Source organism: Vigna umbellata, chromosome 9 (assembly GCF_029865625.1).
Source record: "Vigna umbellata cultivar VRB3 chromosome 9, Vumbellata_1.0, whole genome shotgun sequence".
Lineage (NCBI taxonomy): Eukaryota > Viridiplantae > Streptophyta > Magnoliopsida > Fabales > Fabaceae > Vigna > Vigna umbellata.
This window is the reverse complement of record NC_142173.1, coordinates 12,452,545-12,471,319: the sequence shown is the minus strand read 5'-3', so window position 1 is coordinate 12,471,319 and position 18,775 is coordinate 12,452,545. Positions and strand designations below refer to the sequence as shown.

The 18,775-nt window shown below is 32.8% G+C and overlaps 2 protein-coding genes, 1 non-coding gene and 1 pseudogene across 4 annotated transcripts; 1 reads left to right on the top strand and 3 right to left on the bottom strand.

Annotated features, from left to right (window-relative positions):
• The first annotated feature begins 3,472 nt into the window (after nucleotides 1–3,472).
• Nucleotides 3,473–5,719, top strand: LOC148192579 (uncharacterized). Its single transcript, XM_088099095.1, has one exon. It carries the CDS (start codon nucleotides 3,679–3,681, stop codon nucleotides 5,668–5,670), a length of 1,992 nt encoding a protein of 663 aa, XP_087955221.1. The 5' UTR covers nucleotides 3,473–3,678; the 3' UTR covers nucleotides 5,671–5,719.
• Nucleotides 5,720–9,319: 3,600 nt separating this feature from the next.
• LOC148192576 (octanoyltransferase LIP2p, chloroplastic-like) lies at nucleotides 9,320–18,733 on the bottom strand. The gene is made up of 7 exons (XM_088098154.1): nucleotides 18,685–18,733; nucleotides 17,880–17,928; nucleotides 16,778–16,822; nucleotides 10,771–11,140; nucleotides 10,430–10,694; nucleotides 10,187–10,337; nucleotides 9,320–9,815 (listed from the first exon to the last, which is right to left on the bottom strand). Exons 4-7 carry the CDS (start codon nucleotides 10,926–10,928, stop codon nucleotides 9,499–9,501), a joined length of 891 nt encoding a protein of 296 aa, XP_087954280.1. The 5' UTR covers nucleotides 10,929–11,140; nucleotides 16,778–16,822; nucleotides 17,880–17,928; nucleotides 18,685–18,733; the 3' UTR covers nucleotides 9,320–9,498.
• Nucleotides 13,168–13,240, bottom strand: LOC148192578 (small nucleolar RNA R21). Its single transcript, XR_015782438.1, has one exon. It is a non-coding gene; the product is annotated as a small nucleolar RNA R21 (small nucleolar RNA).
• On the bottom strand, nucleotides 13,460–18,733 carry LOC148192577 (CBL-interacting protein kinase 18-like; annotated as a pseudogene). The gene is made up of 5 exons (XR_015781896.1): nucleotides 18,685–18,733; nucleotides 17,880–17,928; nucleotides 16,778–16,822; nucleotides 14,066–15,816; nucleotides 13,460–13,877 (listed from the first exon to the last, which is right to left on the bottom strand). The product of XR_015781896.1 is annotated as a CBL-interacting protein kinase 18-like (transcript).
• Nucleotides 18,734–18,775: the final 42 nt, after the last annotated feature.

Below are 18,775 nucleotides of genomic sequence, written 5' to 3'. Positions count from 1 at the left end.
GTTTGGAAGAAGCACTGGACGAAGAGAAGCTGGTCGAAGTTGAAGTGAAGACCGAGCAGTGAGACGCTCGGCTAGTAGTGCAGGTGTTTGATAGGGTGGTCGTTCGACCACCTCATCCATTTTCTTTGGTTAAGTTCGACCGTTCGGTATTTTCCTGTGTAAACCGTTCGGTCATGTTTTATTTTTACGTTCGTTCTTGAATTGTAATTCTTCTGTAAGGACGTGCGGCTTTGCGCGTTCGTTCTTTAATGATTTAACTGTACTCAAGGACGTTCGTCCTTGAGCGTTCGTTCGTTTTTGTTTTAAGTTGGAAAACTGTACTGGATTATTATTTCATGTGATTTTCTAATTATATGGTTTATTACTATATTTTTGGGATGTCACACTGGGAGGACCTGTCAGTACAATAATTATTGACTTTTTTTCCTTCATATTTCTATTTATATTGAAAATAAAAATTACATAATTCTTTATGAAAAGATATTGTGTGTATTGATATTTTCTAATTTTAATTCTTTTAAGTTTTATCTTTTTTATTATTTACGATGTTTTGAGTGTATAATATCCTCGATAACCTTAGTTGATATTCTTACATGTCCTATGATAAGTTAGATTTTGGATTCTCTCGATCCCGATGAAAAGTAGAAATCTCATACTTAGTTTTTCAAGGAATTTGACATTTCCTCCTTATTCCTGAAAGACTTCGATTTGTGCGTAGACTTGAAAAAAAAAAGTTGTTTCACATCATTTAATAATCATTTGAGAATTTATAGGGAGATAAATTATGAGAAAAAGCAAACTTTTATACTGTATAAAAAAATAAATAAATAAATAATAAAAGACATGATCATTGTCTTTACACATTCCTTGATTAAGGGAGTAGAGTTTGCTTTTTGTTTTGTTGTCAATGATTGAGTGTTGGTAGAGAGAGGGAGACAGAGTAAGTCGGTCATATGCACAGAAATTTGTCTCTATAATTTTACAATTATGTCCCTTTACGTGTTCATAAAATTTTTTCAGTGTGGATTTTTCCTTTTGCTCTGTGAAATTGGTGAGCGTACAGTAAAAAACACTGTAGTATATATATTTGTGTATATATTATATTGGGTTTGAGGAGTGGGGAATCGGTGTTTATTATGACAAACCGATTCCCATTGGGTTTTTGTGTGTACATATACATAATATTATTAAATAATAATAATATTAACAACAATAAAAATAAATAATTATAGTTATAAAGGGTAGAAAACTATTTCTATATTTTAATTTATTAAAAAAAATTATTCTATTACAATCATAAATTTTTTTACAAAATTCATTTTTAAATCTATCCACTTTTATTTTAAAATTTAAAAAAAAAACAATTTTTTTTCAATCCATTCACATTTCTTTAAATCTTTTATAAGAAAGAAAGAACTGTTAAAAAGAATGAGAGAATAAATTTAGAAGATTAATTGTGTTTGCATAAAGGAATTTGCAATGAATAAATAACGCTGATTTGTGAGATGAAGTCCTTTTTTCATCTTGGGAATGCAAGGAGATTTTGGAGTAATTATAGTGAAAAATCTTTTCTACCCTTGATGGAAAAGTATAGATATAAACATAGATATAATTTATAAAAATTAATTTTTATTCTTTTTCTCCTTATAAATACTTTTATAATTAAATATAATATTAACAATTATCATTTTATATTAGTTTTATAACTAGAGATATATTAGTAATTTTTAATTTTTATCAATTACACAATTTTTTTATATGTTACATCTGTCAAATTTTACATTAATTTTTACAAATTCTATCTTCAAATTTATTTTCACTCACTTCCAAATCTCTTAAAAGAATACAACAATTAAATTAGTCTCAAATCTCCTCAAATTCATCTATTACTTTTCTCAAATCAATCCGAACATACTATAAATGTGATGTGAAATCTGGATACTAAAAAGGTTAATTAAAACAAGGATATCATTAAAATTCTTTTACATAAAATAAAAATATCTTTTTAAAAAAACTAACATAAAATAAAAATATATTTTTCTTTTCTTATTTTTTTTTATTGTTATTGTTTTTTTGCTATAAAATCTGACGGAAACCATACTTTTCTTCTTTTCTTTTTATTATTTAAATCAATTATATATAACTTGTTGAAATTATTTATATAATAGAGGATGAGAGAGGTCTGTGTTTGTCAGTCTCCTGGATGAACCACGCTTACAAAATAATAGAGCAGTGATACTATGACTGTACAAAACGACAAATTACGTTTATATTTGACATAAACGACATGTTAAATAATAATATTTTTATTATAATTATATTATTTTTTAATTTAAAATCAAAATATATATTATTATATTATTAAAAGTAGTGTGAAATGAATCTTCTATGGTCAAACTAACTTTTTCCAAAAGAATATACTATGGGACAAAATAAAATAATTACACAAATACTTTATAATTATCTGTTTTACTTTTAATTTTACCTAGATTTTAAAATGGTCTACTTGTCACTATTATATTCAATATAAAAGAATAATGACACTTTAATACTATATTATTTTTCTTACATTTAAATTACAGTAAAATAGATCTAAGAGATTGTGTTTTATTAACATTTACGTTCACACAATTTAAATATTAGAATACATTATAAGCATTTATAAACTTTGATTAATTATATTATTAATACTTCGTTAATATACTTGTATATTATAATAAAATAATATTAATAAATAATAAATGAAACAAATAAATTAATTTTAATATTTTTGAGTATACGTTTTTGTACTATAGAAATAAATAATAAAAATAAAATAAAAAAATAACAAACAATAAAATAATTCAGTTAGCATTTTAATAATAATTATACTTTGTGTTATATTAAAATAAATAATTAAATAAATTAATTATTTTAATATATTTTTATTTTGAAATATAACTTTTTTATTTATTTCATTTCTGAAGTAATTTTTATTCTAATTTGAAATTTATTTTAATTATAATTTATATTTTTAAATGTTATTATTATTATATTAAAATATTTTAGAAATTGCTTTTTAAATATATTAATATAGAAAAAATTATTGGTCAAATCACATTTCAAATATTTATTTGTTTATTTTGGAGATGTTTTTCTTCTTTTTGACTCACTTAAATTGGATTAAATATGTTTTTGGTCTTTTAATTTTAAATGAAAATTGAAATTAGTTCAAGACTTTGACCTAAGTTATATGTGAATTTAGTTTTTTTAACTAAATTTTATTAGGTTTATTTAATGTTTCAATTTATGATACCATTTGAGTTGTTTACACAGTTTGACACATTTTTACTTCATATTAACTGAGAAATGCGTTTGAAACATCAAATAAAATTAAGTTAAAATAAATTCATACATTTCTTTGGAAACTAAATTAATCCAAATTTTAAAGAAGTAATTCCAATTTTCAGATAAACGAAGAAGAGACGTGTTTAACCCTTTCCTCTTTGAAGAATGGTGATGGTTGAAGTTGCACACAGCAACTACATGAGCCATTTTCTTGGTCCAGGCAACGTATTGATAGTAACCACTTTTGTTTATCTGGGTTCATTTTATTAATCTTTTGCACCTTTTTATACATTTTCACATTCCATTGAACAATCTAGAATAGAACTAAAGTTTTTGGTTTTAATTTTCAACATGGATGAATCATTGTCGAGCATCATGGAGGTGAGGGAAGATTTCATGGTTTCACCAGATGGTGACAGTAAACCAACTTTGAGATCTGCCTATTTTCTGAAACCCCTTGCAAAGTCCCTCGAAGGATCAATTTCTGAGGTCCTTTCAACTTCTATGAATATGCCACTGCCACCTGTTTTTGAACCAAAGAAGTGGCCTTTGGTTGTCCATTTCAGCTGGTGGCGCTCCAGAAAACGGAAATGGGTTGAATGGGTGGATGCCCTTCGAGACAGGTATGAATCAGTGTGGAAGAAAGTTGGTATCTTTGAAGCCATCATGAGTACCAAGTGTTCCCTGGTGAAAGATCGGAACTTGTGTATTGGGGTTGCTGAGAAGTGGTGTCCTCAGACAAATACCATTTTATTTCCATGGGGTGAGGCAACAATCACCTTGGAGGATGTTATGGTGTTGGGGGGTTACCCTGTTGTTGGTGATCCTATCTTCACCACACTTCAAAGCCAGGAAATGATAGAAGTGCAGGAAAAACTGATTCTTGCAAGAAAGGAACCTTGGAAGAGGAATAAAGGTAAGGTTTCCTTATCAGCATGGATGGATATTTTTCGCGATAGTGGTAGTGAAATAGAGCATGAAGCATTCCTAGCAACTTGGTTGACAATGGTTGGTTTTTCCCCCAATGACTGTGTTAATCAACTTGTTTTCCCTATTGCCATTCATCTTGCTAGAGGGAACCCCATTGCTTTGGGACCAACAGTTTTGGCCAGCATATATCAGGATTTGTCTTTGTTAAAGGAAACAGTAGTTGACTTGACAAAAAAACTAATACTTGGTGATAACTTGGAATTGGAGGTTACACTTCGTTCACCCTTTTACTTGGTGCAAATTTGGGGGTGGGAGAGGTTCAAGAATTTCCAACCACAGCCGAGGGTGATGAACCCTGAAAACCCTTGGTTGTATAGGTGGCACAAGGTTAAGGCCTTGAATATTGACAATGCGAGATTGGCACTAGACTCGGGTATGGAGCATTTTCGATGGCGCCCTTATGTTCAATATGCTGATAGGTTCAATGTGTTTTATCCAGAAAATGAAACGTTGGTACCATTAGAGACGGATTTGGATAAAAAACTAGTCCCTTTTGTTACATGCTTGAAAGTTTCTGTGCTTGTTGGAGTTGAATATACTATAAAGAAATACATGCCACATAGAGTTGCTATGCAATTTGGAATGGATCAAGATATTCCAGGTTGTGTGCCTGAATTTAATGGGAGTAAAGAGTTTGCTTGGAGAAATTACTGCAGGCCAATATCTAACGGTAAGTTGTATTTTCCTGCTAGGCTTTTTGAGGGAGATGTTACCACAAGTTATGCAAAGTGGTGGAAGCAATCAGTGCTACCGAATCAACATGATTTTGCTAAGAATATTGTGCAGCGAAAGAGAAGTCTAAGGTCACGTCGTCTTGAATATGGCAATGATGCTGATGTTCCTCCCGGTTTTCCTCCCAAACTTGGTGGCACTGTGTATTCTGGAAAATCCAATGATGATGCTTCAAATGCTAGGAAACGTAACAGTGATGCTAATGTGCCTTCTGATTTTCTTTTAAAACGCTTGAAAACTGTTCCTTCTGGAAATTCTGCTCAAGATGGTTTCAAAGATAATGAAAATATTGATGCTGAAGTTCCAGCAAGATATAAAAATTTGTCCAACCAGAGTTCTTCAGCCTCTAATGCAGATTACGAAAATGCTAAAAGGATGTCACCACAGGAAAAACTGGTTGGGAAAGATACTGTTAACCCATTGATTTTGAAGGAAGATGTTGAAGATGCAAATGGGAGAAAAGAAGCAAGGCTGTCTATTGAGAGAGTGAGCCTATCTGGGGCTCAAGGTGAAAGCTATAATTGTGTATCAGGAATGAATGTAATAGATCTTGAACAGAGAATCAAAAAACTGAAGACAGTGACTGAAAAATTAAAGATAGCAAAATTTGGTTACTGTTGAAAAAATTATTAGTTTATCAAACCAAAACCTTACTACTTGTTAACATGTATCTCCTTTTATATATACTTGCAGAATTTAATGACATGAATGTTCAGAAAAACAAGTTTAACATGATACTATAGGATCTTAGTTAGCACTGGTACATTGTCCTAGACAAATTTCACAGCATTACAGGGTCAATGCATTTAGACATAATTCAGTATCCTTCTGGCTTTTTAGACTGAAAAAAAAAACCGATATATGAATGCAGAATATGAAAGAAACATTTTGCCTATTAATCTAGCCTATTGCAATGCGATGGTAGATTTTACAGATTCCAAAATGTTCATATTCATTGTGCACTGTTAGAATGTATAAGATGGGTAGTAACTTGAATAACTGTACTGATTGCATGGTTGAATGTTTATTACTAATCAGAATGCACTCTACTGTTATATGTCTGTCCAGACCAAAACTGGTGTATGAAATGGGTGTTTTCCATGTGGAAATTGATCAACTTTTGTATAATATAGTATCGGTTCATTTAGACGAATTTTTTTACAAGATCCCAAGTTTGGAAAATAAGAAAAAAGAATATTTTTCTATAGAATTTTTATTATAACTTCATTGAACTTTTATCTTTTTATTTTAGTTTAAATAATTTTAACCTATAAAGTGACTAATTTTAATGTTTTTTTTTTATATATTCTTACGGAGTTGTTCGAAAGCCAACTTGAATAACTTTAAGACGTGTTTAATTTTTAGCTGTAGAAATTTCTAAGGTAAGGATGACAAGTATTAACTAAGCCTAATTAGAGAACTTGATGTGGATATGGACAAATTCTTCAAGAAACTCTGCTCTAACAATAGAACATTGTCATATTGTCAATCATAGTTTCTATATAACACCACTAAGAGAGTTATATTATTTGTATAGATTAAAAATATGTTTACATGTAATCTTAATATTATAATAAAGCAAATGGAGTATAGAAAATTTCAACCAAATGCGTTAGCATAAAATAAAGCTAGAAATTTTGATGATGTGAAAGTTAAGTTTCAAATGTTCATGTTGCAAGAATATATCTTCATGAAAACTTATATTTTGTGAAAACTTGTAATTTAGTAGTTTAATGTATAGAATGTTGATTTCATGTAGTGGTTTGTTTTTAGTATGCTTTAAAATTCTTTTTGAAATTAAACAACTTCATTTTGACTCATAATAATCGATTACCAACTAATAATAATCGATTATAACTATCATAATCAATTATCACGAGCAATTATGAGAATTTTCAAGCAAATTTTTGATAGTTGTGTATTCATTAAATACATAATCGATTACCATAAGTGGATAATCGATTATCTTGCGTTAAATAGTTGACAACGAATTTTTAGAGGCATCCTTGAGTGAGATCTCTATAAATTGGCTTGAGACTCTCATTTTAAAATACGAACTACATAAATTTCAAAAATCTTATCTGTTTTGCTATATGTTGTGATTAGGGATGACAACAGGTCGGGTCAGGCACAGATAGTGTCTACCCGCAACTCGACCCGCATACATAAAACATATCTGTTACCCTCTCCGTTACCCGCCGGATACCTGCATAAAAAAAACTCGCAGATTTTTTTCCAACCCGCGTATACTCCTTGGATACCCGTTCTCAATTCACAAATATTTTTTTAAAAAGTATTTTATGATTTTTTTAAAAAAGTTCAAATTAAATTAAAAAAAAAACATAATTTTCAAAAACAAAATTGGATGCCCAAGTCCTTTATTTTCAGAATTGAAAATGGGTCAAAAGTCCAAATCGCCTTTTTTATTGTTTTGTTTTTGTTTGAAAATGGACAAGCCCAAACCTTTTTTTTTTTAGGTTTTCAGCAGCAAACCCTAGGTTTCTTTCCTAGAACTAGAGAAGTTCTCCACGACAACTTCCTTCTCTCACCCATAGTCATTCCTTCTTCTTCAATTCTCTTCCCATTTTAAATTCATAGAACAATCTCTTATGCACGTTGCCAATAACACCAAATTCAACCAGATTTGTAAAAAAAATATAACAAAGCCAGGATTATCTTCACTTAAGCAGATATGGAGATGCCAACCCTAGCTGTGATACGTGTGTTATAGGTTTGTGTAACCCTTATACTTGTAGCTTGAGAACTTGGTGTGGACATAGAGCGAGAACTTTCATGAAAATTGTAATTGAATGCAGTTGTTGTTGCTTAAGTCAAAGTCTTGTCATCCTTTGTGAATATTCAAAAGAGGTGATCATCCTTTGTGAAAGATTCGAAAGAGATGTTCATCCCTTGTGACTTTTAAGGAAAAAGAGTTTTATTTCTTAGAATAACAAGAGAAGTGTTATAACCTTAAACTTGTTTATTTTCTTTATGATTGTACCAGTTTGTTGGTTTGTAACGATAGATCCTTAATTCTCATTTGAGATTAACAACTAGGCATATAATTATTATGATTTGAACTCATATAACCTGTGTAATTTTCTCTCTTCCTTACTCCCTTATTTGTTTTAAATTATTTGTAAGGGATTTAAATTATAAGAGAATATTTAAAGACACAATTTGCAATAAGAAACTAATTCACCTATCTCTTAGTTTGTTATTTAAGCTATTGCACCATTGATAAAATGAAACATAAAGTGACAAAGGCTTAAATATCATGCTGGGACAAGTATCTCACCTTATTAAAAACCTTTAGCAATATATTTCAGATCAATTACCATTAAAAGATAACGTGTTCTTTAAATCAAAGGCAAAATTGCAAACTCAAAATATACTACAATCTTGATCATCCCTATATAATATATATCAACCACATCAACTCGGTACTAAGGCCTTCTTTTCCGTGTTGACTGAAGATTAGAAAAATAGACCCCAGAAATTTATATTTGTGAAACTTTGAAACAACCATCAAATTAACAAGGGTCGGTAAAATAAGCATGAATAATATTTTTTTCATAAACAAGATAGAGAACTATTCATTACATTGTTGGGGTTTTTTTGACAATTGTGATGATTGTTGATGAACAAACAATAGAACTATGTATTGGCTGACTAGATGTATGAATTCCAGTTTTTGTTTAATGTTAATTTTTTTAAAAGGTGTTTAGTTTAATGATAACTTTTTCATAAATGCCCAAACTTATATTTCTTGGAACAACATCCATCTCACCTACGGCAAAAAACCAATTTAGAGTATATTTGAATGCAAATCTTACCTTACAAATTGATTTTGTAAAGTTAAATTAATACTTAAAATTCATATCTTGACATGAGTCATAGATTAAAACTTATCCTAATAAAATTTGTGTTTATTAAGTATACTTAATGTTATTAATGTCTATATTCAATATACCTAATCCCACTAATGTCTAGTCACACACACATACACACATACATATACATATATATATATATACATATATATATATATATATATATATATATATATATATATATATATATATATATATATATATATACCTTGATGTGAGAGAAATATATTAAAAATTCTATATCGAATAAAAATAAGATGAATTTAGAATATATATGTAGATACACATTTTATCTTACAAATCAGTTTTATAAAGTTGAATTAGACTTAAAATTCTTTTTTTTTTTTAATATCTGAAGGCCATCCTCAAGATACATGAGCCACAATCTCAATAGTTTCATAATTTTTATCATCTACCTATTCATCCCAAGAAATTGGTAAAACGTTGAAAGTATGTACAAGTGTGTTCTACTGCAAAACAGATGATATTTCAGAGACAAGGGATATTATACCATCATACAAATTTAACCTTACTGTGCTTATTTGGTAAGAGAGCTTCATTTCCTTTCATACAACATGGAGGAAGAATTGCTTTTGTAACTGTATTCGAGCTGAAATGCTTGTGAAAATTCTTCAAGCAAGGATTTATGTGTAATATGAATAAGACTAGCATCATTCAGATGATGCAAATCCGCTCTTCCATGACCAACACCCTCTCTCACCAACTCCTTAATGCTTCCTACTTGACGGTTCCGAATTCCACATGGGATGATCCATTTGAAGGGAGACAAATCAGTTGTGACATTAAGTGCCAAGCCATGATAGGTTATCCAGCTAGACACTCTAATGCCAACAGCTGCCAGTTTCTCATTTCCTGTAATGCATTACTAAGGTAAAAGAAAAATTATTTGAATCATCACAAACTCACAAGCATAATTTTGATTTAATTTGTAATGTATTACTAATCTTGATTTAATTTGGATATTTATGTATGAAACTAAAATCTTATCATCTCAAATAAATCCCTCAGGGAATGTCACATGAAATGGACACAAATGTTATAGCCAAGAGAGAAAGATCTTATTGGATCATATTTGAAAATACTTTAGAGTTAAACTAGATAACTCCACGGCAGAACAACTATTATCTGCTAATGTGTAATAACCAAGATAATTCAGAATAGGGCAGGCGGTGCAGAGCAAAAAATACCAAATTACAAGTGTTAAATAGGATTTAGAGGTTTACCAACCCAAACACCAGTTAAACCTTCCACTGTAGAAGCCTGAATTGAAAATGTTGAAGAAAGAACACGAATGACAACCTCTTCAAGAGTCCTAAGGTACCAATGAAGATCCATCTTGTGCGATCGGAGGTTGATAATTGGGTACATAACTAGCTGTAATGCAAAGCACAGGTATGTTATCAATTGCCATACAAAATAAATCAAAATAGGAACCTAAACTGTAACAAGTGATTTAGTGCAAGCACCTGGCCAGGGCCATGGTATGTAACCTCTCCACCACGCTCAGTGCGATAAATATTAAAAGGAGCATTTTTCATGTCAAACTTGAGGTTCTCCACAGTACTAGCAGTGCCCAATGTATAAACAGGAGGGTGTTGTAGAATAATAAGGGTGTCATTACAATCTCCTTCCTTTTCAATCTGTGCCCTCTTGTCCCTGACAATTTCCTTTTGCCAAGACCATGCCACTTCATAAGGGACTTGCTCCTGGTGCAAATCAAAGAGATCACAGCTGCAAATTTAGTTTAATGGTTAGATTTTTCAAAGTAATATTAATGGAAAGGGAAGATAAGAACAATGCAACTTACATCCTTCTGCCGCCATTGATTACAAGAGAGGTGAATTTGGATGGTTTGGAATATAGAAGTGGCTTGTGCAGATCAAAGTAGGACCCTAGAGGTAGAGAAGGGTATGCTGGTGCTGTTGATGGGACTGTGGTGAAACAATATGTACCTAACAAAATCATGTCTAATTTGCTATAACTAACTCTCTGAAATTATACCTACTGTATGTGTAGTGTGAAAACAATGGAGCAATCAAAGGAAATTGGACGGAACGAGGGGATCATTGGACTCAACCCAAAATCCCAAAGTCTGAACATTGCCACCTGAGTTCACAGATTATGAGCTTGCAAACAGAACATGAAAAGGGAGAGGAACAATCTTCTTCAACGCCCTTCTGCACATGATAAATATACTAATTTAGTGATCATATTAAAATCATTTCATAGTATTTCTCAACATATTTAGAAGGGACAAGTCCAATATATCAATATCAATGACTCATAATTTGAGTTTAGAAACGACTTCCTTTCTCACATATTTAATTGATTCATCAAACATAACTTTTATATTTTCAACTAAAACAGAGCTAATAAAAGCATACACAAGCCACCAAAGTTGTTACGTACCTGAGTATGAAACTTAACTAGAACAACCTCTCACACACTCAACCTAAGCAAAATAATAATGAAAGAATGGAATTGAACTAAAGAATTTTTTTTATTGATGGTAATATCTGAATAACAAAAGTAAACAATAATTGGGAGCATAACCTCCTTTAATTACTTGGGAGCATAACCTCCCTCACAGGACTATGCCTGTCAACCAAACTCAATAATCAAAAGCATACCCTTAACCCTAGACTCTACCTTTATTTATACTAATTATTTTCCGCTCATCCTATACTGAATATTTCCCTAAGATATATCCTTATTTAATGTAATTATCTTATTCACAATATTTCCCTAGGATACATCCTTATTTACTATAAATATCTTATACTGAATATTTTCCTAGGATATAGCTCTATTTACTATAATTATCTTATACTGAACCTTATACTGAAATATAGCTTTATTTACTATAATTATTTCTAAATATTTCCCACCTATCCTAACTGTTTTCCCAGTTAGGATAGTCACTCTTCAACCGTTCGGATCAGGTCTTTCTTCCCACCGTTCGACCTGGTCCTTCTTCCCACCGTTCGACCTGGTCCTTCTTCCCACCGTTCGACCTGATCGCTCCCCGCCTTCCACCGTTCGGCCTGGTCGCTCCCTGTTGTCCACCGTTCGACCTGGTCGCTTCCCACCTTCCTCCGTTCGGCTAGACCTCTCCACGCCTTCCACCGTTCGGTGCCCTTCTTCTCCCTCACCGCCTTCCACCGTTCGGATACCGTTCTGCCTTTACGGTCAATACCGTTCGGCCTCACTTTCCTCCTACCTTTCTTCTCCTTCTTATATACTTTCCAACCCTTACATTACCTCCCACCTTACACCGTAACAAAAGTACATGCCCTTGTTAGAAATCTCACATTGACTAGAGATAAGACCAATTTATAATATATAAGTGAATACAAACCTCACCTTAAAAAGCCGATTTTATAAGGTGTGATTTGCATCCACTTATATACTTTAAATTGACATTATCTCTAGTTGATATGAGATAAATCAGTTTTCCAACCAACCTCGTATACCTCTCTGGAAGTCCACCTCTTAACATGGTATCAGAGTTAGGTTAGAGCCTATCCTAGCAATATTAGTTGTTTGTTGGACATATTGTTTCACCCACATTAATGTCTCTCGATGTGAGGAGGGTGTTGGAAGTCCCACATTGACTAGAAATAAGGCCAATTTATAATATATAAGTGAGTGCAAACCTCACCTTGAAAGTCAGTTTTGTAGGTTTGAGTTAGGTTTAAAGTCCACATCTTAACAACCACCGAAAAAAATGAAAGTAATATTTGATGTAAGAATCCCCACTTTCTAGCTGATACATTAATCAAGAACCAAAGAAGCTGAAATCCTCTCTGTTGAATCTTATGGTGACAGTCTTTACCAGTAAGATCAACATCAATAGGATAAAAAAGTAATGATGGCAAAAAGGGTCTATGCCTAATTAATATATGAACCAAGTGGAGAAGAGGAGGACCCACAAGGAAAACTCTAGTGGTAGACCTCCATAATCGGTAAGTTGATTTTGCACATCTATGACTCGAAACGCTTCCATGGTAAGAATAAAGAAGGCGAGCTTAGGGGCCGTTTATACATGCTATAACAGTTCATGACAGAGATGAAACCAAACTGCTTATGACACAAAATACTTCACAAATTGACAATTGAATCAGTAGAAATCTTTGCAATTTTGTCTAGACACATACTATTAGGACTCATAATGGATGCTAGATGGCACAATACTTCATAAGAACATCCCTCAGATTTCATTTCTCCTCAAGGGAATTCAGTCCACTACTTCCAATATATAAATCATCATAGGGAATCCCATTTATGACAATAAAGGGCAATAAATGCCACCCAACTTATGTGGCCTATATATATGAAAGCAAGGAAACAGATCCAAAGTACCGAACAGATTAAGCCATCTACAGAAGCATCCACTTTGTAAACCCCAACCCTCATCTACATGTCCAAAGCACCAAACCAAAAACCAATACTGTCCTCTGGAAAATACTTCAATAAAAGATCCACAACTGCAAATGTAACATCAACAACCAAGATTTTATGATCAAAACAGCTACAATGGTAACTGCATTGTCTGCAATTTCTGAAACATAGAAGATCACAATGAATCTACAATAGTAACAAGGATTTAAAACCTTGAAAATAATCATACGGTAACCGTCAAATTGATAAAAAAAAATAACAAACTTTTCCCATCAAAAGATAGAAAAAACTAGAACTTGGTGGATTTTAAATTAAACATTGGTCAGTCACCCTTACACAACACATTATACTCCCCTCAAAAAATGAAAAAGTAAAAGCGACATTGAGCTTGATTATGAGAGTCAATACTCCTATATCCCCAAGGCATATTGCCCTCACGTGTTGATGAGGAAACTAAGCAGCATGAGAAGGTTGGTGCCCTTCCTGAACTACTTCATGATGTTGTTTCTCTTGCTACGGTTGTTCTCCTTGCCTTGTCCAAACAATGTCTTCAAGTGCTGGTCTGATATCCTATGTAAAAAGCTTCTGATACTCCATGGTATCATCATTGGACTTTCGAAGTTCCACCATGTGGAGGTGTGGGGTAATCTCAAAAGTCCAGCATCAATACCTAAACTCCCTTTTCTGCCTTCCTGAACTACTTCATGATGTTGTTTCTCTTGCTATTGTTGTTCTCCTTGCCTTGTCCAAACAATGTCTTCAAGTGCTGGTCTGATATCCTGTGTAAAAAGCTTCTGATACTCCATGGTATCATCATTGGACTTTCGAAGTTCCACCATGTGGAGGTGTGGGGTAATCTCAAAAGTCTCAGCATCAACACCTAAACACCCTTTTCTGCCTTCCTTAGAACCCTCCAACTTCAACAAGCCTCCATCTTTTTTCCTTACTTTCGAGCAAAGCTTCTTACAAATTTCTTCCAACTTAGAGATTATACTCAAAGCAGGCTTATTTGACATGAACCGTATCTCTTTCATGGGAACAGTGTCCTCAAAAATACCAGATAAATCAAACTCAGTCGAGAAGGAGATAATAGCAAAAGAAATCAAATTACAAGACGTGGTCAATTCATGTTTTGATTCTACAATAGGTGGACCATCATTCTCGCACGCTTCAAGTATTCCATCAGCATTCAGGTGAGCTGGTTCTTGGTTTTCGGTTGCATTAATAGCAGGATTCTCCAACCCCACTTTAAACCAAGAACATTTCATAATTCTGACAATTGATATCCTGGTCTTTGGGTTTGGATCCAATATTCTGGATAATAACCGGCGACATCTGGTGCTAACTATTTAGGAAATTTGAATACCCCTTTACTGATTTTCCTGTACGTCTCCATCAGATTTGAATCATGGAATGGAAGATGACCAGCCAACAGAACAAACAAGATTACCCCACATGGCCAAATACCCGCTTTCATCCAATCATAACCTTTTCTGCTTATCACTTATGGAGCTACATAGGCAGAGGTACCACATGTAGTATGGAGTAATCCATCTTGGCGTTTGGATTCAGTCAAGGCACTCAACCCAAAGTCTGAAACCATCAAATTATCATTTTCATCCAAAAGTAAATATTCAGGCTCTAAGTCTCGACGAAACACACCCTTGCTATGGCAGTAGTCAACAGCTCTAATCAGTTGCTGAAATATTTCCTAGCAGCATCCACCTTGAGCCTTCCTTTGAGTACCTTGTTGAAGAGCTCACCACCTTTTGCATGCTCCATGACTTAATAAATTTTGGTTTTAGTGGCCATTACCTCATAAGGCTCAACCACATGCCGATGTCTGATTAATCTCATCACTGAAACTTCACGCTTAAGCTGATCAAACAATTCAACTTTAAAAAAAATTCCTTATTAATTACCTTAATGGCCACACTCATGCCAGTTATCAGATTCCTACCATGGTAGACCTTTGCTAAGGTCCCTTGCCCTTATAACCTACCAAGTTCTTATTTTTGCAGAAGCACACCTCCCTTCTGTTCCATTTTCTGCAGCACTTTTTGAATAAGACCGATGCTACTTTCAATAGTATAGTATACCAAGTATTTACTGAGTCCGGGTGCTTATGTTATCAGCCATCTTCACAAACATCATGTTTTGACATCACACAATTGCTCAGATTTCCAGCTTCCTGGGGCAAATGAGCATAAAACAGATATTTAGTGGTCTAAATATCCAATCTCATCAAGGACTAATAAGGCTAGCACACGAGGTGCTACAACTTCATTAACACTAGAGAGGGAACTCTTAACTTTCAACCACATCTTTCAGCATTCCCTGGTTTTGGTAAAGGACACTAGATAATACCGAAGATGAACTCCTTGAAGCATCACCCGCTTAGCTTTCAACCATCCAAAAACGAAACATTTAAGGAAGGCACGTCTGTGTGGCTCTGTAATCGGAGTTAAGCAGAGAACTGAGTAATTAGCAAGAGAAGGGAAAGAAGAGTAACAAAAATTTGCCGTCGTTTTATTCTTTGTGGCAAATCTTGAATTCCGTGGGCGCAGCTTCTTATATAGATCTGTCAAGTCAACCCCATTAACAAGATTTGGCCCTAGCCCATGTGGGTGGGGGCCAAAAAAGCACACTGGGACAAAAAAAATCTTTTATTGAAAAAGCCCCCAGGGCTAAAAGCCTCCAAAGCCCTATGGGTCAGGGCCAGCCCATGGGTCTTTTTTTACAAAAATTTATGTACAGAAATATAAAATCATCATATCAAATTATACCAAACAGATCACTCACACAAGGCATTATGCAGACACCAAAGAATAAAAAATCTAGTCAAATCAATCCTGCATTCTTTCTTGGTACATGGATATCAGGGAGCAGCCAGTTAGTACCAAGAGAAAAACATCACCATGTTTCATCCATCAATTACTACTAAGATAAAAATAAACAATGTTCCATTTGTCAGATTCAGTACAAGACAACACCAGAGTCATTGCTCATTGACATCCAGAGATGTTTCTTCTCCGCAAGCTTTATCAACACAACATAAGTATATTAAATAGATCCAAATGCTGCTATTAAATATGAACCAACTAAGTTTAAAGGTCACAAAATCACTATTAAAATCATTATAGCTAACAACATAAAGCATAATATGAAAAGACAACAACATATTAAAATCATGATATTAAAATTATTTATCCATATATGAAAAGACAACAACATAAAGCATAATACCTAATATGAAAATTCAAACAAAAAAAGAATGTTATCTTAATAAGAAAAAAAGAATATTCCACCCATTCAATACTCAGAATGCAGGCTTCAGGAGTTCAATAAAACAAAAAAAACAAAAAATAAAACAAAAGGCAGATAAAACAAAATGGATCATTAGCAACATTTACCCGTTATGTTTTTATCCCGTGGAGTAGCAATCAAAAGTGCAATACCTGTTAATAGAACAAGCAGTGTATTGGTTCTCCACGTTTAAAACTTATAGGCTGCCTATAAGCTAAACAAGATACGAATCCGGATCATATAAGAACAAATTACTGCTATAAATTAAGCAATAAAGCTTCTTTCTCATCTTTTTATAAACAAAAAGATAGTGATTAGTTTAAAGAGGTGCAGGGTTTGATATCAGAAGCAAAGCTTAAGAAATAACATTTTCCGGTGACAAATGTGGAAAGAAAATAAAATAAGGATCATGATTTCATAATGTTCAATATTTTCAAACAACCTGATGAAAATATTGAATAACAATTTGACAAAAGAGACAGTAACTCGATAAGCTTCACTTGCTCCCACCCAAATATTCTTTCAAGCGAAAGCCATAACATAATATCATAAAGCAACATGCTTCTTTTGCTTTCAAGATCTCCATGAACGGATGCTTTGACACAAGGTACATCTACACGGAAAAACTAAGAAATCACATAAAAGGTGAAAGGGAAAAAGAGAATTTTCACCAGCTCTACGCTTTGCCATTGGTCTTTGGAGATGGAGGGTTTATAGAAAAGAAAGAAACTTATTTAAAATAATGATAAGTCAAAATTTATCCCCACTTGCCGAGGTTTAACTAGTACAATATTGTGAAAAAGGAAATGAATTAGTTCCCAATAATTTAAGAAAAGTTAGAGATAATGAAAATAGAAAATGTTTATAAAAGACTACGAAATATTGAAATGAATAATGAAATAGTAAAGAGTAATTAGTATTTTGGTTCTATATTGAAGGCAAAAATTCCACAGTTCTTGCAATATTCCCTAAGATGCATCAATACCATTCAATACATTCAAGGAGCAATTTGGTTTTAAAATAACACAACATATATATACATGTAATGTAGTAACTTCTTTCTCAATGATTAATGTCAACTACTACTAAAGACATTAAAAATCTAAAATAGACATGATACCATCTCCAGACATTTTCATTAAAGTCACCTGCATAGCACTACTAATGTATAGATTGAACTAGCTATGCTGAAGTAATTATAGTACATGCCTTCATAACTTGCAACTGTCTCCGGTAGTGCTTCCTTAATTTCAAAGCTCTGCACACAAAAAAATTGCATATTACAATTCCCCAACAACAGCAATTGAGAAAAAAAGTTACAAAAAAAGTGGGAAAAGTTGCATGTTGAAGCAAATATTTTGCAGTCTTATCCAACTTTATAGTAAAAACAACCTATGTGATATTTTTAAGAATTATACTTTTGGGTGTATTTTTAAGGGATAAGCAAACATGATGAGAGCGTTATGTATGTTCTTGGTATTAAGGAAGCTGCGAAGAAGAAGGTACAGTTTGGTTCTTCCAAAGATGGTTTTCAATTTGAAGTTCTAGAATTTGTTAAAGCATGTTCCGTTTTCAGATCCAATTTCTTTTGGATTATAATTAAATTTTTAAAAGAGTTTCTAAATTAGAAGGAGATAAATTGAGTCAACTCATCATATCCACTCTCCCATGAACTCACTCAACATTGAAGAACTATAAATACTTAAAATTAGTAACATTATAAATAAATCACTCAAGAAAAAAGAAAAAAAAAATCCGGAGAGACTTTGATAAGGGGGCAAGAATAAAACCCCACATGTTTAAGTAATCAGAAAAAATGCATTGCTTTTAGAGAGAGAAAGATATAGAAAAGGTTGAAAAGTAATGGAGAGATGATTAACCCAGATTGAGAAATGTAGAGAATAAGTTTATGATAGATGAAAGATGTGTTCATTTGGGAACCCGAGTAAACTGTTCTCAGAACATCACGGTGAAACTAAAAGCACGAGAAGAAGTATTTGAAAGAAAACCTAACCTCGTTCACGATTCTTCTTTCAACCACTCGATCGTTGATATCGTCGCCGCCTATACCACCGTGCGTTGCCGTCAAGTGCTGTGTTGCCGCC

Excerpts from the sequence above, each read along its gene's own strand:
- LOC148192579 (XM_088099095.1), top strand. The coding sequence starts at position 3,679 with ATGGATGAATCATTGTCGAGCATCATGGAGGTGAGGGAAGATTTCATG.
- LOC148192576 (XM_088098154.1), bottom strand. The coding sequence starts at position 10,928 with ATGATTTTGTTAGGTACATATTGTTTCACCACAGTCCCATCAACAGCA. Across the intron at positions 10,695-10,770 it reads ATCAATGGCGGCAGAAGGAT|CTGTGATCTCTTTGATTTGC; the intron begins GTAAGTTGCATT and ends CTAAATTTGCAG. Across the intron at positions 9,816-10,186 it reads TTTAACTGGTGTTTGGGTTG|GAAATGAGAAACTGGCAGCT; the intron begins GTAAACCTCTAA and ends AATGCATTACAG.